Raw genomic sequence first — 25,787 nt, forward strand, 5'->3', positions numbered from 1 at the left:
AGCCGTGTGAAGGTCTACGGGAAGCTCTCGCCTGAGTTCACCACATCAAGTGGTGTCAGACAGGACTGTCCTATTTCACCTTTCTTCTTCAACTTCGTCATTGATTCGATCATGGAAGACTCACTACCAGCCTCTAATGCGTGTGGGGTCAAAGTGCTCCCTGACTGTCCGCTAACAGATATCGGTACGCAGACGACATGGCTCTTCTTGGATCTGACCCCATGGCAATTCAAACAGTATTAAATAATCTAAATAATTCCGCTTCGCGGTTTGGCATGCGATTCCCACCTGCAAAGTGTAAAGTGCTACTGCAAGACTGGGTTGGCTCGAACCCTAGCCTCATGCTAAGATGGATAGTATGCTGTTTCGCCGCTTTCCTTCACGACCGTAGTGATGATCCTGTTTTTTGCCGTGTGGAAGTGTTGAGGACTTTAACCGATGGAGTTGACTGATCACATGTACTCGTGCCGGCCCAAGCGTTCAGCTAAAGTCGCAATCCCAGCCATTTAAAGACGCGGTAGTCCAGTCCTATTAGGATTTGGCATCGCTATTTGATGCGGCTGCTTTTCCGTTTGCACCCAACCTCGCACAGTCCTCCCTGAAATGTATTGCGATGGCACTAAGTACGATAACCGAACTTTTAGCCGAGGCCCTTCCCGCTCTAACTGGTAAGATAATCGGTTATCACATTCGTATGTTAAATTCACTGTCTTACAACGAGACTGGAATCAGTTGATTTGTGGTCAGTCTGAACTCCACTTTTTCACTGCAAAGCTGTTAGCTTCTGTCATTCGGGCATGCGAACGATTGTACAGGATTCGTGTTGAGCACCTAGGGATTGATTGTACTGTATCTGGGTTAAGTCGTATCCCATTTTCTAATGGGAACCTCCACGTTCAACGCGTCATTTGGCTCCCATAATACCCTTACTCAGGTTATAAGTAAATCAGCTTAGCGTACTCTTAGGGTTGAGTTCATACCTAGAGACTCTGCTTACGGATACCCCTTCTGCAACTGTTTGCCCACTTCTCAACCGCGCTTTTGTTTGTCAGGTCCCTTGAATGGTCTGATAAAAGCTTATTGACTTGTGTGGTTTTCTTTGGGAACCATGGGACATGTACAGTTCGTTAAGTTCAGTTGGATTGACTGGTTTCGGTGGATAATCCGAATGGTCTTTTTTACATTGTTCTCTCTTTTGATCACTTGAAGTTACTCCAAAATCGGATATGCTGGGAACTCTGAGCCTCAAACAATCTTCCCATCTTGTATCGCCGTAAAGGAATACAGCAAAGTTGGTACACGTGAAACGCGTCGCCTGGGTACTGGATTAGATGACTTGAACTTCCACATTGGGGATGACGCCCTGGCTCTGGACGGAAAGGGCGATTTTTCCGTGAAGGTGAGGTTCTTGCTATTCATTCGCCTACCGCTGAGTGCCACAACGATTTAAGTGTCTTTGACTTGCGTTTTACTGCTCATTTACTTGAATCCTTAAGTGAGAAATTGACGTACGTACAGTGTGAGAAGTCACATTCAGATTAGTCGATGTTTACCGTTGCCACTTGCATCGCACCAGTTTACGGAAACTCTTATGGCGTCCCGACGAAATACATTTATGGTGCGTTGTGGAAGTCATACATCGAGCTCACTGATGCTGCTGACAGTCTCCGACTCTACTACTTTTAGTGGATGCCAATACTTTGGTGAGCATAAGTTTATGGTCATAACCCCAAACAATGTTCTTCATAGCTCGTCCTGCGTATAAGGTAAACAACTGTTTCAACCTCGGGGCTTCCATACAGCTCCTAAGGTCACACAGGATTTACTTAGGACAACAGTTTGCATTTTCTTGGTTTACCTTTGTTCCCCGGTCCTGACAAAAGGCCTATTTCTTTATCCGGTCACAGTGGCCCATTCGACACGGGATAATCGAGGATTGGGACCTGATGCAACGGTTCATGGAACAGGTGATTTACAAACTACTCCGGGCAGAACCCGAGGATCACTATTTCTTGTTGGTAGGTTGTAGTTCTAATTTTCCCCCAATCATGCTCCACATTTTCGTATTCGTACGCTGTTCGTTTGCGGATCTCACATGACCTGAATCAAAGTAAAATTATCCCACTTCTCGGTATCTAACGGCCTTGGCGCCTAGAAACCCTACCGTATCTCATACTCACAACCACCGGGTCTTGTTGATGTCTACTGGTGGTTTTCCGGTGTGCTATTTGTTTACCGTCTCATTTCAAATTGCCTACAATGGGTATTTTCCTACCGACGAACACATCCTCCAGAGCGTTTCTTTTTCAGACAGAGCCTCCGTTAAACACTCCGGAAAATCGCGAGTACACTGCCGAAATCATGTTTGAGACGTTCAACGTACCAGGGCTCTACATAGCTGTTCAAGTGAGTTTTCGACTCCTTAAATGAGGTTTATTCCATCAAAGACTGTTGTGTTGAGCTCTGTCAATGATAAATAGTCCTTAGAATTGTTGGTGTTCCTCTCCATTGTCTGTAAAGAACAATCACTATCGACAAAATTTCCAAAGTATTCCATTTTCTCGGCTTACACGGCACACATTCACAGTTTAGGACTCAACGGCGATGCCTTCTATCTCCAAACTAATGACTGAACTCTTCCAACTTTTCAGCTTAATTTTTTGACTGGTTTGACATTCAGATTGATTGCAATATATTGGTAGTGTTAGTTTAGAGGGACAACCTTATAAAAGTTTGGTGTGAAGCAGGATGTTCATTGCAACAATGCAAGAACTCCTTGTTGATTTTTTGTGCGTTCCTTGTTTCACCATTCGGTCCCGCGCACAACCATGTGCACTCCCATCCATTCACTTCGCTTCGCTTCGTGAGCAGTGATTGCAGCTGTCCAGTTTCTTGAAGTAGCACAGCTTTTAATTTCCTTCCGCGATCTTTTGAGCTGGTTTTTGTCCGGCACTGGCGCGAAATCATATTGTAGTCAAGAATTTCCCTTCTCCAATCTCCTTACTTTTTTCCCAATGTTTTGTTGGCAGACTACGTTGAAAAATCCGTCTGACCTCAAAAAAATTTCCATCCATTTTCCAGCAATTCGTTCTCTTAGTTAAAAGAACTGAGCGGCCCTGAAATCTTCCAGATATACATCCCAAAATTTTTTTGCGGTGATATGAGCCTGAGTGAGGACCCCGTGCGACTCGGTCTCATACCAAGACGTTAACCAATCCATCTGATGTTTCATTCAAGGGACAGACAGCGAGTAGGAGGAATCCCCGAACGGGTAGCAGAATATTACAAGATACTGGAGTTAGTTCGACCCTCTGCCTATTATCCCGGAGAAATGGTAAAGATGGTGCGCGGAAGTGATGGAGGCTGTACAAATGACTGAGAGTTTGCGACCTTTAGTTAGACTTCGTTTCTTTTGCTATCCTTTCAAGTGTGACCATCAATACTGCCTCCTCACCGTGTAGGGTTGGTTTAGGTACGGCAGTGAAGCATCAGTGCCAACACTGATGTTGCCGTCATTGATGATGATGAGGAGGATTGGTTTAGATAAATAACCTTACTCTCTTCACAGATTCTTGTATCTCACTGATGATGGTAGTTCAGCTAGTCCACTTCTTACCTTATCAATCTAGGCTGTTTTGGCACTGGCAGCCTCTTGGTCCTCACGTCCCAAAGAGGAGCGTACACTGACTGGAACAGTGATCGACTCTGGCGACGGTGTTACCCACGTGATTCCCGTAGTGGATGGTTACGTTGTGGGCTCATGTATCAAACACATCCCGATTGCGGGTCGTGACATCACGTATTTTATCCAACACCTATTGCGAGAGCGAGAAAGCAATATACCACCAGAGATGAGTATGGAAATAGCAAAGCAAATCAAAGAGAGGTAAGTCTATTTTACACCTACCGCAAACTAGTTTCGTAAAACATTCTATATACATGCTTCGCTCTTACTGTTAGAACTGTCTAATCTTGGGGACGACAAACTCATTGGCGTACTGAATTGTTGCATACCAAAGCCGGCGACATCGTCCCATGTTTGATGATTGGCTTAACAGGCATCGATGTTCTCATCTGGCTAGGGATTTACCAATGGTGTCGGGCAGGTTCGAGGACAAATTCTGTTTGCCAACCATGCTATCTTACCATCGTTAAGACTTACGCTAACCGATGTGCTCATTTTGGCATTAAAATAACTCCCAATCAACCGGCTGGTTTTTTTGGTTTCTGAGGTTATCGAACAAACCAAGCATACGAGTTGGAAAAACCCAGGTCAACTGATAACAGCACGTCCGGACGCGGCCCTCACAACTGATTCTCCGCTGATGTACGACAGCTGGCTCGCCAGGTATCTGAAAGTGGGAAGGAATGGGGAAAACTGTGTTACTTCTGGAGTAGTTACAGACGGCCGATCACTGCCTGAAAGTTTGCGGAACTGGATATGAGCCCTGAGAATGGAACGGGGTTAGAAATCGTGTCTTTAATTTGACGTACTACTTATGCTCACCTGCCGCACCCCATTGTTAACGCCGTCTGCTTGTCCCAACACACAGATTGATCTATTCGTTTGCCTTGGCTCACGGTCAGCTGCGGCTTCTGTACGTACGTCCTCAGTAGCAAACTAATTGGAAGTATGTTTTCAACCCCCTCAAGCCGGTCTGCATAGTCTCCTCCAGAGTTCGCATACTGTAGTACATAGAACAACAAGCGGGTCTTACTCGTACGCTGGATCCCCTCTGCATTGATGTCTACTACCTGTCAAACAAGAATCCAGGACGCAAGTGCTGTAATTCAACTGACTACCCCTCGGTCTCTTGGGCTCTTGATATACTATCGAGTGTGATGGTCGATGTGATCTACACCCAAATCATATAACCCTCAGAGATCACTACAGGGTTCGAGCCTCTCCTAATTCAAGGAGTGTTTTCACGTTCACTTATGATTCACCGCAGGATTTGTGAATAGCGTGCACGTGTGTCAGACCAGCGATTGAGAAAGCTTGTGAAAAAATGCTTACTGTTTTTTATGTGCAGTGTGGTTTCGTGTAGAGTTTTCCCAACAACCACTGTAGGGAATAGGTGCCTGTACACAAGACCTGTGGGTTGTTTGCGGTGTACTTAGTGCCCATCTATATTACATGGAAGCGCTCACTTGACATCCACTTGGTGATAATACTGAGACGTTTGATGCAAGCACTTACGGCGTATATAAGTGAACGATATCGTGGAATAATAGGTTGATATGATACACACTTTGGTTTCTGTTTCGCCGTCTTCTATTGTTTACATGAGAACTAACACCCCACTCCTTACCGCCTACCTCGGTAGGAACGCCCTGTTTTGACCCACTCTACTCGTATGTCGCCCATCGAAACCCGAATACCTCCCAGAGGTGCGATAATGACTTCTTTTAAAACGAATGGTTCGAGGGTAGGCATTTAAAATTCAATTCAATTTATCAGCTATAAACCCTGTACCATAGGCACATTGGTTCCGGCTTCTACAGTTTTGATCACCAGAATTTAGTAGATTGCGGGAGATACGGCCAAAACTTGGAGGAGGTGGCATATTCATTTATTTCGGGAATAGGTTAGCTACGGATTGAATGCGATAGCTTCGATGCGTGAGCGCCGCTGGCTGCACAATTGGGCCATTTCCACCAGTGTTATTAACCATTGAAGGGTTTAATCCCGGGGTACCTATCCGGAGAGGCGACAGCTGTCGATCCGACTAAGTTTGCTGGTTAGTGTTTCCATACTTCATTGCCAGGTCGTACACCGTCCACCGCTCGGTCGCTTCCATTCAACGCAGGGCTGGACGAAGGGATCTCTGCTAGGCAGACGGTTTGCTGGCATGCGGAGTACAGCGTAACTTATGAAGCGTGAGTAATCCATCTATCGCTGGGGAGTTCATTCTTCCCAGCAACATCTGGCGTACCTTTACTGACCCGATGTTCCCACTAGACCGGACGAATGCTTCCAAGACACTAATGGTTAAACACCAATGCCTTTTCTATGTCCTCTGCGTGTAGAGGTCACGTTTCTAATCCATAAAGCAGCATGCCGCAGGTAAACTCTATTCTTGACAGACAAACTGTCTCCTCGGCGCCATAGGTGTCGGAGGTTGGCAAAAGCTGTCCTGGCTTAATCGACTCGAGAATAACCTCATCGTCAGCCATTACACCTTGTACAACCGCCCGGATAAACAGATTTATACACCACGTCGATTGACTCACCTGCAAGCATGAGGTTTGTGTTTGATCCAACCCAGTCTTGTAGCAGCACCTTACACTATGGTGCGAGGCGCATGCCAAACCGTGCGGCAGAGTTATTTAGGTTATTTAAAATAGTTTGCATTTGGGAAAGATCTGAACCAGGGAGAACAATGTCGTCCGCATTTCTGTTCCAGAAGTTTCAGAGGCAGGCAGAGAAATTTCAATCAGTACATCAAAAACAGAGTTTAAGAGGAAAGGTGAGATAGGGTAGGCTTGTCTTACATCATTGGACGTGGTGAACTCAGGCGTCTCGCCCTCTACTAGGACGCACCGACGAGCTCGTATACGGTGCTCTCATAAGGGATTTAAATTTGGAAGGGGCACCTTTTAAAAAATTCTAACAATCGACAGAATCAAAGCGGCCTTCAGACGCAAAAAAGGCCAACTTGGAACGTCTGAAGGAGTGGCGCTGTTAAATAATTTGTCTCAAGATAAGAATGTGGTTGATGCAATCTCGACCAGGGCGAAACCCAGCTTGGTTCTCGCAAATCTGTCTCTTCGAATACTCGATCAACCTGGACCAAATAATGCCAGATAGCATCTTAGTTGTGACAGACAACAGGCTTATACCAAGATGGTTTCCACGTGACGTTCTTATGTCCTTTTTTGGAAACTGGGATGACAGTCGAGAACTCTATTCGGCTGGTATTCTGTTTTCGTTCCAAATCTTCTGCAGTATGGTTTTCAAAACGTTCACCAGGACATCGTCACCTTCTTTGAAGAGTGCGGCTGTGCAGTCTGTCTGCACCAGGTGCCTTGTTGCGCTTGAGGATTTATATCTCACGCTGGATTTCGGCTGCTGGCAGCGGGTTGGTGTCGATGCTCCATTCAGGCCCGCTGGGTTCTTCCAGCGGTTGTGTTGAAGGAGACCAGTTGAACTGTTCTTTGAAGTCCTCGGCCTACCGCCCAAGACGACAGTTGAGGGATTGAATTGCCGTTCCGTCTTTTTTCTCGTATTCTTTCACTGGCACTTGCCTTCTTTTGGTCGGTTGATCGAATCAGTTGAAAAAGGGCGTGGCTGTTGTTTTCTCCATCCCTTGGCCTTCGAAATCCACCACTGTTCTCTGTCATCCTTCAGGCACCTGATTATCTGGCATTTGAGGCTTCTGCCTGTGATATCATAATCCCTAGTTGCTCATATGGCCTTTCTAGCAGCAATAAGATCTGCTGATCTCGACGATATCCAGTGTTTATTTAGTCGAGTCAAATGACCTGGACAAACGGTTCTGAAAGCTGCGTGTATTGCTTCTTTAACTCGCCTCCCTTCAACCTCCAAGCATTCTTCGTTACCCGCATGACTGTGCGTTTCCAGTAGCTTTCTAGCCAGATCATGTCGATGCTCTTGGACTACTGAAACTTGATGAACGGAGTTGCTCTTCTTTTGTCACGGGTAATGCTGACGGAAAGCGAAGTGCCAACCGGGCCCGCATGATGGCGTGATCAGAGTCAATTTGCATACTCCAGAAGGAACGACACTTCTTAACTGAGGCTTTCTATCTGTAACTGACAGCCACATGGTCCAATTGAGCCCATAACTGTTGTGGTTGTAGGTGGCCTCCGAGTAATTCGACGTGAACGTTTATTTTGGAAGTTCGTACTGTCTCGAAACAGACGATGGTCTGCACACAACTGAAGAAGCCGCTTCCCATCATCCGTACGCTCAGCATAGACTCCAACTCTACTGCCCAACTGAGTTTTTTCCGGACTTAGTCGTCCAACTTTGGCGTTCATATCCCCTGGCCAGCATTACTATGTCCGCCGTTGCGTCAGAATCACCGGATGCCCAAAGAGTGAAATGTCGAACATTTGAGCTCGGTCTCAGCGGTTTTAGGTATACGATCAAAGCGGGGTATTGTATGCGTATTTCGGAGACACAACACATCGACAGAGAGGGGATGCAAGGTTTCAGCAAGCGATGCCTCTTGTTCAATCCGACGTAGAGTACGGAGGTTAAAGGCTGCGACATGGATCAGATATTTTGAGGTTCCTAATGTGGCTGTGCACAACAAGTGCCTCTGGAGTAGCTTAGTGGTTAGATAGCGAATTTACTAACCTGAAGGTCCGTGGTTCGAACCCGACCTATGCCCCTCGACTTTTTCTTAATGTGGCTTGCACCCCAACCTATCCCCTCGACTTTTTCTTTCTAGGCGTGGGCAGCCTGGCAGTATTCCAGCCCTCGTGCTTATTTCGGGTGGCATGACAGCTAGGCACCGAATGGGCATTGCAACTATATGATTTTCTGAATGGCACCAGACTGTTTGGTTTTAGGAGTACTTCGAGCCTACTAAACAATTCACAGCAGTCACGGTCAACCGTTGGGCGACCGAAGTTTGTGGTTTTTAGGACCGATGTTTCCTAACTCGTCCTTCCTCGGGGGAGGTTTCATCGCTGCCCCGATATATATGGGGGATGTACTGGTCGCCTGAGGGAAACTCCTCACTGCCTCCGCACTCCCACAGTAGAGTAGAGTCTTCACCCTCCAGACTGCTTCGCAATACGATTACTCGCAGTACTGGGACTCGGTGTTCTTCACCGAGATGCTCCCCGTTGGCCTTCATGGTATGGTTGCAGCTTGTGGAACTGAGTTCCAGCCACTGTAGCCCGCAGGATCATTGCAGCACAGAAGCCCGACCACCACCACAAGGTCACAGCTTTAGGTCGGGAGCATTCAAAATAAGATTAACCCTGTGTCCGTCGTCCACGATGTGCGTGCTTGTGTCAGATATCATTCTTAGTTTTGGTCAACCAGGTCAGTTGTTGCTGATTGCGCGTTGGTTCATAAGTTTCCCTGCTGTACTACTCGGTTCCGTAGGCGATTCACTAACGGTCTACTTTCCATAGTCAGTGAGATCACTTGACTGAAGTTCCTTTCTCCCACTAAAGATTCTTCAACATCACCGTATCTACTAAAATCCATTGATTATGGGTATATATAGCCGGGAAATCCATTCATCACGCTCCAAAAGTAGTTTGGATGGGTGATTCTGTTTGTGATGGCTAGGTTAGCTGTGGCTCCATAATGGATATTAACCCAGCAACTTACTCTGTGACCTTGATAGGAATATCGAAGTGAGTGGCTGGTATTGTTTCCTGCTTGGCTTTGCACTTATGAGGGACCGATAGACAGGTGATTTCAAATTATTTGTAACGACTTCATGGAATTATGGAGTCACCGAAAGGACCAGAACTTAGAATCATGGAGCCGAGGAAATACCGTGAGTTGCTAGGTGGCGAATACACATCGCAGTAGAACACCAGCCATCAGCACGTTGATATCTCCTCCCGTCTATATCACCAGTGGACCCAAGCTAATTTCAGAATTTTGGGTTGTCACAATCCAGACAAGCCCAAACTGGTAATGTGGCTCGGTAAACTTAGAAAATCGGATCAGCTTCACAGGAGAAGTTGCGATTAAGTTGTGTATTTCAGTTTCCCCAGGTTCGTGATAAAATGATAATGTTCCTCATCATAATGGGCTTTCATATCCCGACATCCAAAACATAATATTTTCTGAGAAGTGAACTTAAAATTACGGCCATAAAATTCACCGTATAACAATTTTACCTAACATTATGAGACGTGAACACCCTCCGGCTGCTCTATCAACCTTCATTTTGTAGGCTGCTAGTTTTATCCTTTCACGAAGCTCTAGGTGGCTCGGTGGTTAAGGCGCAAACTTACTGACCAGAAGGTCATTGGTTTAAGCCCAACCCGAGTATCTCGGGTGTTGTGCCAGCTAGGTATCACAAGGGTGTCACAGCTGAACGATTGTCAATATTAATGTCACAATTACTAAGCTTCAATGTGTCTTTCTACAATCCATGCTGTGATTCGTCACAGATTCTTACCAACCAATAATCCAACACCATATCCACTCAAGTACTGTAGCTGACTTTAAGTCGCATAAATATAGCCATCAAAATACGTTATGCACTACTCACAGGGTTGTTGAAAGTTCTTGGACAGCCCACGACCAGTTTCGCCCTTCTTGGGGCTCATCAGGTAGGCGCAGTTTCCGAGTTTCTGTCAACCTTATGTTCTACTTGAAACCACGTTGCACGATATCGGGGAAGTACACTCATTTACCAACAAATTTGGTTTTTCGAAAGACTCATCTGGAACCCAGCTGAATCTCTCATTTACGATGTTTCCGAGCTTGGAAACTTCGGCTGTAATCAGCCGCTCTCTTTCTGATTACGAGCTCATCTATAAATTGGGTGATTCGAAAGTCAACGTGTATTTGCATAGTGATTCCTTGATAGAAGTTAATCGTAATTTTCACCGTCCTTCGATTGACGATAAAGGCTCTCATTCATGGAATTTCAGTGTTTCAGTTCGAGGCCTTCAGTCTTCCTGTTCCTGGTGATTGCTATTTACCTCCAAAGGTTCCAGCCTTCAAGATGTTCCTTTTCCTGTAATTTATGGGCGTGAATGGCTGGATGGTTTTTGTGACAATTAGTTGACTCTCAGTGAGCACTTGCTGCGGATCCAAACACATCGCACTATACTTCCATTTTTAATCTCATCTCCTTGATAAAAACAGATATTCCTACGTTTGCCCAGACCTTCCGAAAGAGTTCGCCAAATACGACGCTGAACCAGCCAAGTGGATTCAGAAACACAACGTGCCCAAAACAGCCAAGTATCCAGGGTTCTCCGTGGATATTGGCTATGAACGCTTCCTAGGTCCGGAGATCTTCTTCCAACCTGAAGTACGTGTTATATTGTAATCATCCATATGAATGATGTGAAATGTGATCGATCCATGTTTGTGCCGAATTGCAGCGATGGACATCACCGGTACCGGGAGGTGTTCGACCCTTGGGATTCGAGACTGCAGTGTTGTGCATGAGGCGCTGGCACAGAAACGTTCCGTTTTCTTGAATAGGTTTGGTGTTCAATTATGCACTCATGAATGGGACAGGTGTTGCACTGTACAACGCTCACTGCGTCAATCCCGTCAGTCATTTGAATGATTTCACCTCATCACCATTTTCGAAGGACTGAACTGCAGCAATCATCCCATATGGCAAACATGTATTCGGACCTCTACAGCGTTCGCTGGCAGGATAGACTTAAGTCGACTGCTGTAGGGTGTTCTGGCATCCCAGAAAAGGCAATATTAGAGACGAATATTACTTCTCTAGAGTGCACAAGGTTCATTGACTTCTTTCAACAGTGAAGCTATTCAGGGTTAGAAGATAACCAAGCTAATTTTACGCAAGTATTTGTGGGAGCACTCAAACCTGTTGCCATGCTCAGCTCTGCCGCTTTCTCCTTTTTGCTTTACGGCGTATCGGTGTGTCGTCTTGCAAGACGAGAAAGCGTGCGATAACTTGAAGTGAGAGGATCGACTTCAAGCTCTACTATGTCTCAGAGCCATTTTTTAAAAGTCGCCTGTGTGTTGTTGGATTTTTTCTGCAGATTGTTTGCTTCTGCATTGATTACGCTGTTTGAATTCGGTAGAGTCAGGCCAGACTGTTTTTAAGCTTAGAGGAGATTGCCATATCACCCTTAACATTACTATTTGTAGGAAAATTCAGGGACGATATTCATTTCGTTTTATTTCATGTTATTAGTTATTGTGGTCTCGGGATACGTAGGATTCACGTTCACATCATCCTTCCTTGAACAGTAACGATAATGATAGTGATAATCGTTCAGTTGCATCACCCTTTCGGTGAGTGGCTGCAGTGTTACTTGAAGGAAGCATGAGGGTTGAGATACTGCCGGGTTGCCCGAGCCTAGACAGGAGCGATCGAGATGCAGTTTGGTTTCGAACCACGGTCTTCCTGCTCAGTAAGTCCGTGTCTTGTAACCATTGAGCTATCTCGACCTCGTGCGAACAGTCATCTTCCTATGCTGGTGGAGTTCTTCTGGTAAGCTTATACCAAATGGGGAAAGAACCCGAGCTTCGCTCTTATTAGAGCTCATTAGCATTGCCTATTTCGTCTTATCGGCACAAAATCTCGTCCGAATTCAAGCGGTGGCCTTCAGTTTAGGCAGATTTTCACCCACTCGTCGCCACAACCATCCCTTGATGACGATTCTTTCTGTCGTATGTGGTGAACATCTGCTAGGTATATGGTGTAATCACGTGGAGCGTATTGATCCGTATCTAGTGCGGGTGATGTTCTATGGTGGTGTGTGCATGCACTGAAACGAGGGTACTATTTGCGTGGGGGTGATCCGGTCGATAAATTAAAAGCACCTGTCTAATATACAGTGTCTTCGATGCTTTTCTAGTAAGGTTAGTGTTGTTAGTGTAATGACTACCTTATCTACTTGAACACAGTCTTAAGTATCGATCAAGATCAGACAGTCATCATCTTATATCACCTGTAGTGCAAAAGTGGAAAACAATAGCCAGTTTTTGCGCGCTAAGTACGTGTCCCAACCAACTTGGCCTAATGAGCTTTATGCGCTGCTATAGTGATTTTAATTCATCGTCAACTACTCGCTTACACCGCTTCATTGCGAACATATCAGGTGCCGCTAACGCCTGCCATAGTGTCAAGATATCGATGACTAACCTCTTGAAATCCCACCAATGATCTCAGACTGAATGAGTAAAGTTTCACAACCATCGAGTTGTCACAGTAACCTTGTAAACACAGTCCTTTAACTGTTATGGCATTTATTCCTGCCGTCGAAAATGACGGGGTTTCGTATATGTTGTTCCCGCCTTGATAATACCAGCATTGACTTCTGACACGGTGCCCAGTTAAGCAAACCGGCCAACAAATCCCAATTCCTCTCCCTGAACTTGCAGTGGGACATAAGAGGACTCGAAATCCTGGAGTAATAATTTGCGGCTGAAGGGTGCTAAATACGTATAAAAAACAGAAACCCTGGCTGAAATTCTGTCTACGAAGAAGTAAAGAGTAATCACTCATCTGCAACGCCCTTTCAGTGTTCAGCTGGCATGTCACCCGAAGAAAGCATGGAACCCAGGATAATGCCCAAGCCTAGATGGACTATGCGGTTTGATGGTCTTCAAATAACACGGTTTTGCTAGTGTTACTCAATATGTAATTTCAATGCCAAGAGTCCGAATACATTGAAGTCTGCATTGCGCAGTGAAGTCGATGACAAACGTGAACAGCAAGGAAGAGAGAGTAGCCTCGCTGAGTCTCACAAGCTGCACAGAAATTTCTGGACAGCTCGTTTCATACTTTTATGCATTCAGAATTGCGGGATTACACAACCCGAAGTATATTTCTTAGGTCCCATTTGGGGAAACTGAACCACCTCTGTGTGTGTTACCGCCACCCCACTGTATCGTTGGTCGCCCTTCAGAACCCTGTCACTGACCCGAAGGTTCGTGGTTAGAACCCGACCTCTGCATCAGGACTTCCTCTGTCTAGACTTGATAAACCTAGCAGTATCCCAGCCTTCGTGCTTTCTTCGGGTGGCATGACAGCTAGGCACCGAAACGGTTTTACAGCTGAACGATTATTTTTTACTATTCACCCCCTTGCACATTTCCCCTTTGCCCCTCGAAGTTCCTTCTGCTTTATCACAAATGAAACAACATCGAGAAGGCGCGACAATTATTTAGGTAGATCCATTCTTAGCCCTATAAACAGGTGCTTTCGACGTCGCTATTGCCTAAATTCTAAACCAGAACCGAAAGTCGGTTACCTTTTTTCCCTTGCCTTTTCACACAATCATCAGGCGGAAAGGAGGCGTACATGGTGGTTGAAGTACTTTCGAACCCATTATCGGTCAGCGGTCTGTTCCCCTTATGTATGGGAACAAACAAAGAAGAAAAGCTAACTGACCAAATATTGAGTCCGATAGTCAAACTGCCACCGTTTCGTGACGACTAGTGTACTAACCAGGAAATAAACCTGGCGACTGACGCACTGTCCCGTGAACTACTCTAACTTGAAATGCCTACATGAGACTGTGTCACCCAGCTGTTGTCCGGATGTTACACTTTACATGTTCCAGGAATCTTCCATTTTCTGCTTAGTAAATCAGGTGTGTGATATTAAGCTGTCCAGCATGCTCGGGAATAAAACCACCATTCCATTATTCCAACAGCCACAACTTCGTGATTGATAGATTTCTTGTTGACTTTAGGAGAGTTCGTCCGTCTGTAGCTAGCAATCGTACTTTCTTCACCATCAACAATGAATATTCCAGATTTCCTTTTGCTTTCAGCTGTCTGGAAATGACGTCGCTTGTGTTAACGTTGTATGGTTTTTTGAATTCCAACCTACATTAGTACACACCGTGGTGCTAAGTTGGAACGAATTGCTTGTGTCAACGTTGTATGGTTTTTTGAATGCCAACCTACATTAGTACACACCGTGGTGCTCCTCTTATGTCTATTGTATATCAAACGGTCCTTCACGATACCTGTCAGGAAAACTGCAAGACAAGGGACAAGTCAAGCGTTTAGATAGGATATTTTGGAGAGGCATTTCCCTGGCTCATGTAACCCGTGGTCTGTCTCTGCAGCACTGGGAGTGCGTCCTACTCGAAGCACTTCGTTTCGTAGGTCGTTACTCTGCACGGTGACCCACGCAACGGCAGTTAAGCATCAGTGTCAACACTGTTGTTTCTGCCTTGATGATGATGACGCGACACCCTGCGAATGGCTGTTTTGATAAAATCGGCGCTCGACGTCTAGGGTGGCTCTTTCTACGTGGCTGTCAGTCATCTTTAAGCGGATGTCCATATAATCGAAATATGACCCGCTCGTTGGAATGTGGTTCGGTACACACACGCTCACTTCGCGACCGTCGATGAGGAAACTTTATCTGTTCGGCACTTGCTGCGAACACAATCGGAGAACTACGTGCAACTGGACCGAGAGATGATTCTGCAACCGCTCCAACCGAACTGTGTCACAGTCCCGACGAGCAGCTCTCCAGTATTATTAAAACAATGGCACTTCAAGGCAGAAACACATAAGTGCTTCGTCAACTGATGGAGAATCTAAGCTCACACACCACTGCTCGAGCTAAGTGAGCCGAATTCGAGACATCGGTATAGAGGCCTATGGTCAACCAAATTGTTCCGAGCAATCAATGCACTGGATTCTGTTAATCATTGGGTTCCCAATATTGTCCTGGCTATCTTGGGTCCTGTTCTGCAGACTAGCCGGTACAGCTTCTCAGCTGCATTAGCCTCCATTTGCCCAGCTTTCTGGTCCCACTAATTCGCTCTATTCACACTATACTTCGTTCGAGCTGAGGTCTAGCAGACCATCAAGGAGAAAGATTGTGTAGTTTTTAATGGACATGGTGAATTTCCCGACTCGACAAGCACACCAGTTCTCATCCCCACAACGTGAGCTACTGGCATTCCTGAGCTTAGTAACAGAATTGTCTCCATGAAGATGGAAACAGAATTTTGGTATCATGTTTGAATTACAACATTCTTCTGTGACGCGGCGACATCGACGAAATTTGTGGTTCCCCTGGAAATTCTCCCACCTGCGAAAAGAATAATCCGGTTTTAGTAAAGAGACAAAAGTAGTCCGGATGAACAAGCAGCCTGTCTCGCCTGGTGTGCGCGGTCGTGTTCGACAGAAGTTCTTTACAACTCTGAACTTCACTCACATTGAGTACCCCTTTAACTCAATACAGAAATGGTTTGTGTCAAAAACGGGTGGGCTTGTGTCTTATGGCGGAGACTGAAACCGAACCAATGTGAATATCGCAACTTGAATTGTTTGCTCATTTATTTCATTACTGTGTGGTTCATCCTGTTTTTTCTGTTCTTCCTATTGGCCCTCTACAGTTTGTCAATCCAGACTTCACCACTTCACTCAGCGATGTTGTGGAGGAAGTTATTCAGAAGTCGCCGATAGATGCCCGGCGTGGTTTATATCGCGTACGTTTTGTCTTCCTGTTCTTATCACGTGATACACGCTAAAGTGCATACGTAAGGAATCTTAGGGTCACAGAGACTACCGAATCTGTCCTTAATCTCATTAAGGATTGTTCAAGGTGATCGGGTATCATGATCAGTTAAGGGGAAATCTGTCCGACAAGGCCTCATCAGACCCTCTTCACTTCGAACCACGAAAGCGCGTTTCGCTCTCAGTTTTTTTGCGTAAAATCTGAATTACATGCTGGTTAAAACCCATTAGTGAGTACTTCTTGAAGGTCGTGAATGTACCTACTGAATGAATTTTATTTTAAATTTAAAAAAACAAAAAACTAGCTAATCTGACGATGGTAAGGATTTGCGAAGAAAGCTGCTTATGGTGAGGATTCTACTACAATAATGATAACAAACTTTCAGCTGTAGCACCCTTCCAGTGTCTGGCTGCCCTGCCAACGGAAGGTGGCGCGAGAGCTGGGATACTGTCAGGCTTCCCAGGCCTAAGCAGGAGCAGTCGAGACACCGAGTTTGGGTTCGAACCAGTCTGTAAGGCGCGCCTGAATCAGTGAGCTATCTAGAGCTCGATGGAATTTTGTGGCTTAGTTACGGATATCCGCCTCCTCTTAGTATACATTATCTTGCGACCTGATGCACTGCGAATCTGTAAGTTACTCAGGCAGGAGTGACCATCTGGAACTCGGAACTCTCTGTCTTAGAATTTTCATCCCACCGATGCCCTTAGCGTGGGAAGCGCTTTGTCTCGAATGGTATGTGGTTGTCACAACTCGTTTATTCCAACCAAATATTTCGACGCCTTTAGGATTAAGGGTCTTGGCTCAGAGTCTTTCTTAATGATAGCCTGTTGTGAAGGTAGCACTCTCAGTGAGGAAGTTTCATTATCCAAGCAGAGAGCTAAGGAACTTAGCAGTGTATACTGGAACGCTCATTCTCAATCTGGTATAACAGCACAGGTCCGTCGCAATGAACCGGTGTAGACCTAGTTGGTTCCCCTGCACGAATGAAATATTCCTGACAGATCGAATGCAGCAAACCTTGATGGGTGGTGCCTGGCATAATGTTGCAATAACTGGTAGTGGTATTCCAAGACGTTAAAGCATGCCCATCACCTCTCACCGTCCCTGTTTCGCAACTTCGCACCACGTTATCCACCCATTTCTGAGGGGACGAGACCGTGCCCGAATTAGGCAGTTTGATACCCATGGTTGTTTGTGAAAGCCTCTCTTCTGCAGTGGCAAAAATAGATCAAACCAAAAAAGATTGTTTCTAATACAAGCTGCTTAAGATGCATGCGAAAAGCACTTATTTCTGAGAACTCTATATCTGCAGATTATTCTTTTTATACTCTCTGTGTTCCCCATACTGGTCAACGGTGATGCTTCAATCTGCTTTTTCAGAATATTGTACTGTCGGGCGGTAGTTCCATGTTCAAACATCTTGGAAAACGTCTGCAACGAGATATCAAGCAGATTGTGGATAATCGCCTGCGCTTGACTGAGGAATTGTCCTGTGGTCGGCTAAAGGTAAAGAACTCAGTTGGTCATTCCTTTTCTTTTGTTATTGAGTTGTAGTTTTTGGTCGTTATTGAATCCACTGTACGTTCAAAAGAAAAAAATTCACTTAGCTGTAGCAGCCTTTTGATGCTAAGGTGCTCAAGTCTAGACAGGAGCAGTCGAGATATAGAAGTTTGGTTCGAACCAGGACCTTCCTGCCAGTAAGTTCATGCCCTATTAACTTAGCTAGCTCGAGCTACAAAAGGAATCCACAGTTGTTAGTATATTCTACGAGTACAGTCCTTTAGCAGTTCACAAGTCCTCGCAGGGCCTACTCTAAATGACCCTTGTTCACAAGCTCTTTTCACTTTCTTACAAATTTCACTCGTTTCCTCTTGTAACCAACGCCTCAGTTTCACATCACGCCAGGTTTTTATTTTTGGTTCCACCTGTGGCTTCTAGAGCGTCTATCTATCTTCCCAAATGACCTCACATTATCTTCAACACCCGCGTTTCTCGTAGTAGTCATTCGGCAAAACTGAACCACTCGGGTACCACCCGTTCATGACCATTTTTTTCAGTTAAAATCTGTCTTCTAAATGTGTAAGTTCCTTGTCACCATCTGGTTAGAAGGTATTTCATGTCTTCTGCTTTACTTTTGTATGGAGCTACCCTTATCGATTAGGGCAAAAATTCAGTCTGGCGTTGCTCGTAAAGAACTTCATCGATGACATATCATCATCAAACTGGTTCCACCTGAACTGAACTGTTAGGGCTGAGTAGACGTAGTCAGTTGATCATATTGGGATATTTGTGCCAACCAATTGAGTTTCTTTTCTTTCTGTTTTAGCCAACTCCGATTGAAGTCAAAATTGTCACCCACCCAATGCAGCGCTACGCCGTCTGGTTCGGTGGCTCAATCCTTGCGGACACGGTAAGATAATTCATTATTTTTTTTAGCAATTTATCTCTGCTATCACTGTAATTTCCCACAACCAGTTGTGTGAATCCATTAGCCCACTTTTCTAACATATGTTGAATAGATGCAGCCTTAAGTTATTCAACATTTGGTCTATGGCACTGGTAAAGTCATATCACTTCAGTCTAGGCTCTGTGTCCCACCGACCGGGATCAAACAGCTCCCAGTACCCACAGGATAAGAAAATTTCACCTGTACACTTGTTTGGTCTTCTGAATAGTCACCCGTCATCATTGAAAGTGGCACTAGTGAACGCTAGCATGCCCTGCCTGGAGTATTAGCAATGTCTACATGTGGAAAAGTCCTCTCACACTTTCTAGGCGGAGACTGATGGCTAGACCGTAATTGGCATCTATTAACAGTCATATCTAACCGCGTCTTAAACTAAGCCTGGTGATGGTCATACCAGACTTTCTGTGAAAACCTGGTCGCACTGATAGTGTGCAAAGATTTTGCAATATTTTTATCATCTGTTCTCTAGGTAGGTTATTGATCGCCCATGTGTTTGAGACATCCGTAATCAGGCAGTAATAACTAGTCTTGCGGCCCCTGTAAAGAGCGTCTTGATTTTTCCGTTGATTCGTTTCTCGATTGTCAGCAGTTTGAAGACACCTCATTCTGGCTGCCCGTAGATACCAACCAAATTCAACCTCAACTTTAGCCTTATGTTTGTGACCCTTCTGTCGCTGGTCTCGTGCGCTGCACTACGATGTACTGTTAGTTTTCGAACAGTTTATCAGCATTGTTTTGGAAAGTATTATTTTTAGTATATGGTCGGACGGTCACTTGAAGAAGCGCGCAATGTAGTTCTTGGGAATTTCAGCTCGAACTGTAGCTTCATTCTCTACATTACCATCTCCATTACTCCCTTACTTTTATGTAGTAACGGTATTTTTCTCAGTTTAGCTCTCGTTCTGAGCCACCCAATCTAGCGTTCATTTCAAAACAATCACCAAAGGTAAACAAGATATATTAACGCCCAAAACGAAGTCAAGAACACTTGTACAGTGTTTCATATAATTAGCGTGAGCAGCAACATCTTTCTGGAAATTATGACGCCTTCTGGCAATCGGCATTCGACCAATACTGGGTCACGATTGGCTGTTGGGTCCAGACTTTCGATCAATCAGATCTCGTCTTGATGCCGGACTGGCAAGCGTCCCGAAATTTTGACCAATCTTGCGTGGGCTAGGATTCTCGGCCTTAGCAGCGCCTGACTGCGAGCGGTAAAACGGGATCCGCGTGGAATTCCGTCTAACAGTTCAATTTCACAACTGGTCATTAGGGAATGGAGTTTGGGGAATGGGTTTGGTACGATGGACGAAAAACATCCACTTGCGGATTACGTTTGTGTTGACGGAACATTATCGAATCTCTCTCTCTCTCTCTCTGAATATGCTGCACTTAGGCAGCCTCAGGTTAAGCTGGCGTGAGGTTCCAGATATCGCGATATAGTTTTGATACAACGCGCCACCTATGAGGTTACAGAAAACTTCGACAGCCCATCACCGGTTCCGTGCTTCCTGAGGCTCATCAGTTACACTTGGACCCCAAATTGTTTGCAACTACATTCATTTGCAAATTAACTGTTAGCTTTTCAGCGTTATTTTAACACTGAAGTTGACACTAGTAACACCCGTGTCAGATTCAGTATGCCCTACCGTGAACAATGCAGTGTCCGTCATTTTTGGGAAAGTCACCATACGCCTTTCCGTTGAAAGTATCCAGCTTTTCTCATGTTTTATGGACCGCTGTATATGAGACAAGTCCCTCCGTTTACGGAAAAGACATTGAAGCGGATCGTAGTATACCACTTCTTGACGGTTTTTCGTAAATAATGAGGCTTATTACGCCTGTTGTATCCGATGATTATCCTAAACATCAGTTGTGATAACAACATTTGGTTATGCTATCGATACACGCCGTGATATGGTTATAATTTGGTTGCTGTTGTCGAATAGCTGTTTGTCATAAAACAGCAGGCCACCTTTCTGTGGGTAAATCCTATGCATCACGCTTATTCCAAGATTTCCGAGCTCTCGCCATCTCCTGTTTTTAGCCCTTCCAGATTTCTTCAACAGCTTTGTATGCATGTCTTATATTTTCCCAATGACCTAAATGAATCTGTTCACCCACTGTAGTGCGCATTGATGAGAAATTTCAGACCCCATGGTTGTCAGAAATTCGTACAACACCCGGTATCTCTAGAAGTTATCTTTTTGTACTTCATATCTTCCGGAATGCACATTCGTTATGTTTTCCTGAAGAAACACTATTCATAAGGTTGCTAAACACTCTTCGACAGCTCACCTCCGGCTTTGTCCTACTTGAGGCTCAAGTGTCGTGCCAACTGAAACTTGTGCCTTTTTTGCAGCACATTCAGTTAAAAAATATCATGAACGAGCTACTCAGCTGGAATTTAGTTGAGTCTGTTGATGCTCTTGTGAAAATGAGTGTACTTTGCGTACATTCCTGATACACCAATCAATCACTAGTCACCATTAGTCGCATTTTCCGGCTTATTTGTTCACTTGGAACCCTTTCCCATGCACAAATTCTGGCTACACAACTCTACGGATACTTTCTCACGCCCCAAAAGTGCTTGTCTAAATGTGCCGTGGTCTATTCGGATTTTTCAGAATGAGTTCTACTCAGTCTGTCACACGAAAGCTCAGTACGAGGAGTACGGACCATCAATTTGTCGCCACAACCCAGTTTTCGGTACGATGACCTAAGCGAGGACCTGACAATCCGGAGACCCAACGGGCAATACATTATTTTCTTGCCGGTTGCCTTGCCGGATGTTCCCACATGCATGCGTGTTTACGAACCAAAATTTGTCCGCTCTAATGATGTTTACCAGTTAAAACTGACGCTGATACCTTCTACTGCTGTCGCCACTGCCGTTCGACTCTGTGATTTTTTGTGCGGTTTCTTCTTTGTACTTTGTCACATAACAAACTCCAACCAATAACTTTTTGATGCTGAATAAAAATCAATATCCACTCTATTCATACAAAGTTTATGAGTGCAACTTACCGGCTTGTCGTTAACCGTGATCCATATGAAGGTGGGTTGTAGTCAATCAATCTACGGAACAGAGAAACCTCGTCAAGTATGCGTACGCGCTCCAGGGGAGCTCTTCTTGTGTAGTTCCATATTGTTTCTCGTGCTTTTGTGGTTTCTTGGATCCAAGGCCTAAGAATTTGAATTTGTGGATTTAATAAAAAAAAGTTAGGTTTAGTGGTGATAAATTTACATCACCTTGGATCACGTTGTCCACCTGTTGACATCAACAGAAGAGATGGGCGGATTACAAAGCAAGACGGGGAGTGTCAGCACCCTGGGATAGCTAACTGCTGTAATAACCGGCACGATCGCGCGTTCCCCTTTTGTGGTCTATTACACTTTGAGGTATCGATTTGTCTGCCTCTCATGGCGGTAACCATATCGGTCGCAAGCTAACCGTATGTCTGTTGAATAGACATTTCATGATTGCTTAGGTGCTGATGACTACGCAGTGCAGTCGAATAAGATAGCCGTACATCGAACGTGCAGTTCCACATCAAATATTTCTTGGATGGAGAGGTATGTTGTGTATGGTGTCTACCAAGTGCTTTTGAAATTCAACTGATTCGTTGGCATCCAGGACGCATCCGCCGGTCAACAGCGATAGGATCAGAGGACACTTGCACATACCTAGTTAAAGATAAACGGCTTACACGGACCTGAATATGGTTCCAAGTTCAGGCTGGAGAAGATAAGATCAGCGGCAAACTTGCAGAAGCATGTTGCAAGTTACCAGCTGTCCCAGTTTTGATAGCAAGCAAGATGATCAGAACGAGTAACCCAATGCTGAGAGTACGGCATTTCTGTCGATCAGGTGTTGCCTGTGGATGGGGTCCAGTCCACTGACGTTTCTTTGGTAGTTTAGGATGAGATAGCCGGCGACAGATGGGTTCTCTTCCACTCAGGCACTCTTAATTCGCGCATCTCCCTGTGGCTTGACCGGACATTAGTGACTTTCAAAATGACCCCTAGTCACCACGTGGCCGAAAACTCCATCCCTATGGAGACAGCAGCCCGCCAGAACTATCTGAAACCAAGTTTGCTCGAGGGTCGCTACAAGGGGCATTCGGCTGTCCTTGAGTTTCATTTTTATTCCATAGACGAGTTATCGGTCATCCGTTCTCAGGGACCTACTCAGTGTAAATTGGATCTCACGCTGGATGCCTCTGATCATAGATCTTTTGGTAGCTTCAGCGTTCCCTATCCGATCTGCCCGCTAAGTCCGGAGGACTGACTAATTAGTCTGTTACTCCGCCAGTAGTATAATAGAAACAAAAAACTACTTTGATGTCGGAGTGCGTATTGGAAGTGTTCCCAAAATGTTTATTTCGGTAGTCAAAGGCAGCGATTACCTTGGTAATCCGAGTATCAAAAATGCAGACAGGGTGCCACCGAGGTAGCTCGGTACCTTAGTGACCAATTAGGATTGGGTATACTTGGTTCAACACTTGCTGCTTCCCAGACAAATGCTTTGGTTAGTCGGTGCGATTCAACCTCCGAATGCTGAACTAAAGCTTGGCCATCCGCAAAATTGGCATTGAAATTTTTGAACCATGAAACTTGTGGCCAGGAGACGTTTCGAGTTGAAAGGCTGACGGAATTAAGGGACTTTACCGTGCAATTCCCCTTCAGATGAAGATTGAGCAGAGTACACGGTAGAACACAATCATGCTTAACCGGGAAATTTTCAAATTCGGCAGAGTTGGGTCAACAAGTACGCAGGTTAAGGTGCAGACGTAACGAGGTTCAGGACCGATCTCCGCATCTCAGCTGCTTCCGTCTAGGTTCGGGCAACCTGTCAGTACCTCAGCACTCGTACTTTCTTCGGGTGTTATGGCATCTGTGTGCCGATTTTCTGTGTTTTCCTTGCAGCTCAGAATCCTGCAGGAATATTTTCTACCTGAATATCTGCGTCAAACCTGTTGAGGCATAGCAAGTGTTAGGATCTTGCCTACTGAGCAGTGTACACTTATTCCCGGATAGTTGGCCGTTTCTTATCGGTTCCGTTTTTTCATGGTGGCATGATGGCGGCAGTTGCAGGATTGTGCAGATCTGATCAAAAAATCGTTTCTCACTTTCGTTAAAATTGATCCGAATACTTAGACAGATAATCCATTTTCTCTGTCAGCATTTCCGAACTGAACTTCAATCATTACTCGTCGAGATTTTGCTTTTTTGGGTAGATCAGACGATCTATCCTCATCAGAGCTTGAAGTTACGGGTGAGTTAGTTCGAACTCATGTTAGATGTTTCTTTAAGTAATTCTGTAGAGCAAGACCTTCAGGAGGGTAGTAGTCAGTATGCCTTCAAGTGCTTTGTGCTTCCTGTCCATCGGAGTATCCTGGCTGCATTAGAGTTACTACATTGTCGGTCCATAAGTTTTCAGTACCCTCCATAGTTGTAGAGTCATCGTTCTGTAATAAGACAGGATTTCTCAGTTCGCCTAAACTCATTTGTACGGTTGGCCTAGAACTTTGGCTCCCACATTTAGAGCTCTTTCTGGGCCAATGCATATGACGGATAGTAGAGTTGATGAAAACTGCATCTTTCTCACCAATTCTGGAAGACATTGGTGCATTATTTGGTAAAATTGGCCATGATGCCTGATCCTTTTAAAGTAACGTGATCCTTTGCCCGATTTCATTGTTATCCAAGTGTTTGCCGCACCGTTATGCTGGACGACCTTTTGGTAGTTGATCAGGTAGGTCACCCACCCAACATTGCACTGATGTCTCCCCGTATGGTGACGAAGCGCTTGCAAGCCAACTGCCAAGCTGGGTGAACAGATCAACAGCCAGTAGACTGTTAGTCTTCCGGTTACATCACGTGTCGAGGACCCGAAATATATAAGTTCCAAGTCCTTTTCTCTTTGGCCACCCAATGGCGTCATTGCGATCCTCATTGGTTCGAACCATAATCCAGCAGCTGACTGACTATTCTAGAAACCGCTTCACCAAGACCACCGCCTCCAGAATCGGACCTAATGTATTGGTATGGCCTGGCCCATGGGCACCTGCACAGCGGATGCATTAAATGTGGCGCCAGGGTGAACATCTTGGATGAGGAATTGAATCAAACAATATGTAGGCCAAGAAAGGCTTTTGGCGGAACCTCCAGAGTAAACTATACGGAATGCAAAACCCTTGCTGTTCTACCGCCGTCTTCCATTCAAGGGTACTGAGATCACTGAAGGCTGGTGCAAGGATTACTAATGACCTTTAAGAGAACATTTTGTGCTTCATGGATGAATGGATGTAATTTTTACCATCATCATGTAATAGTTAAGGACAATATTCTTCACCAGACCATCTCAGCATATCTCTATGAGTTTGTCTGCTTCGTGAGCTGTTTTGGCCGAAGAATTGTCAAAATGCATGTCCGGGAATATGCCATCTGTTGGGCGGAAGAGACGCTGAAACAATATAATCACATCTTGACAGAATGCACCATTCACAAGGCTGCTATACAACAACGAATAGCCATCTTGATGAGAAACAACACGCAGAAGGTGCCTGCGAACTCTTCGACAGTTCGCGGCCGGTTTAGCCATTCTAGGGGCTCATCATTTTTCAACATTCTTCGTAGCATATTTCGTCAAATCAGTACACTGGGGTATCTTGAATGTTGTGCCAGCTGAAACATTCGACCCCCACGTGTAACATACTTAGTTGAAGAACATAACAAACGAGCGATTCACCTGGAATTCAGCTGAGACTCCCATCATAACACATTCGGTTTGCGAATGAGTGTACTTTATCCATAAGCAGTTATATATTACCCAAACTTGAGACTGGACACGCGCTTATCATATCAGCTGCTATGGAGCCAATTTATTAGGTGAAATTCAGAATGCTGAGATTTTGAATAACTGAGCTTCTTACCGCAAAAGCCTAATCTGAGCATACAGAGACGTTTTGTGTGGACAGTGAGTATCCCATGAATGAACAATCACGTATCAGTCATAACCACTGATTATCGACGTTAACCGGATTTACATTTGTGTCATTTTGAGGGATCCCATTAGCCCTCTCAATGTTCAGTCAGGTAGAGGAAATGTTGAATGGGTTGTGTTCGCCCAAATGGTCTTGTTCTGATTTGACTATGATATGAGA

The 25,787-nt window shown here is 45.0% G+C and overlaps 1 protein-coding gene across 1 annotated transcript in view; it reads left to right on the forward strand.

The window, feature by feature from the left end:
* T265_14210 (hypothetical protein) overlaps positions 1–21,630 on the forward strand; it is a gene marked incomplete at both ends in the record, with an annotated part of 26,961 nt that extends 5,331 nt beyond the window's left edge. The window contains 9 exons of the mRNA XM_009172538.1: positions 1,210–1,399; positions 1,908–2,018; positions 2,311–2,406; positions 3,630–3,886; positions 10,817–10,985; positions 16,030–16,122; positions 17,532–17,657; positions 18,478–18,561; positions 21,246–21,630. Of these exons, the coding sequence (XP_009170802.1) occupies positions 1,210–1,399; positions 1,908–2,018; positions 2,311–2,406; positions 3,630–3,886; positions 10,817–10,985; positions 16,030–16,122; positions 17,532–17,657; positions 18,478–18,561; positions 21,246–21,341 (1,222 nt within the window). The remainder of the gene's footprint in view (positions 1–1,209; positions 1,400–1,907; positions 2,019–2,310; positions 2,407–3,629; positions 3,887–10,816; positions 10,986–16,029; positions 16,123–17,531; positions 17,658–18,477; positions 18,562–21,245) is intronic.
* Positions 21,631–25,787: the final 4,157 nt, after the last annotated feature.

Source organism: Opisthorchis viverrini, assembly GCF_000715545.1.
Source record: "Opisthorchis viverrini unplaced genomic scaffold opera_v5_156, whole genome shotgun sequence".
In the NCBI taxonomy this organism is placed as follows: domain Eukaryota; kingdom Metazoa; phylum Platyhelminthes; class Trematoda; order Opisthorchiida; family Opisthorchiidae; genus Opisthorchis; species Opisthorchis viverrini.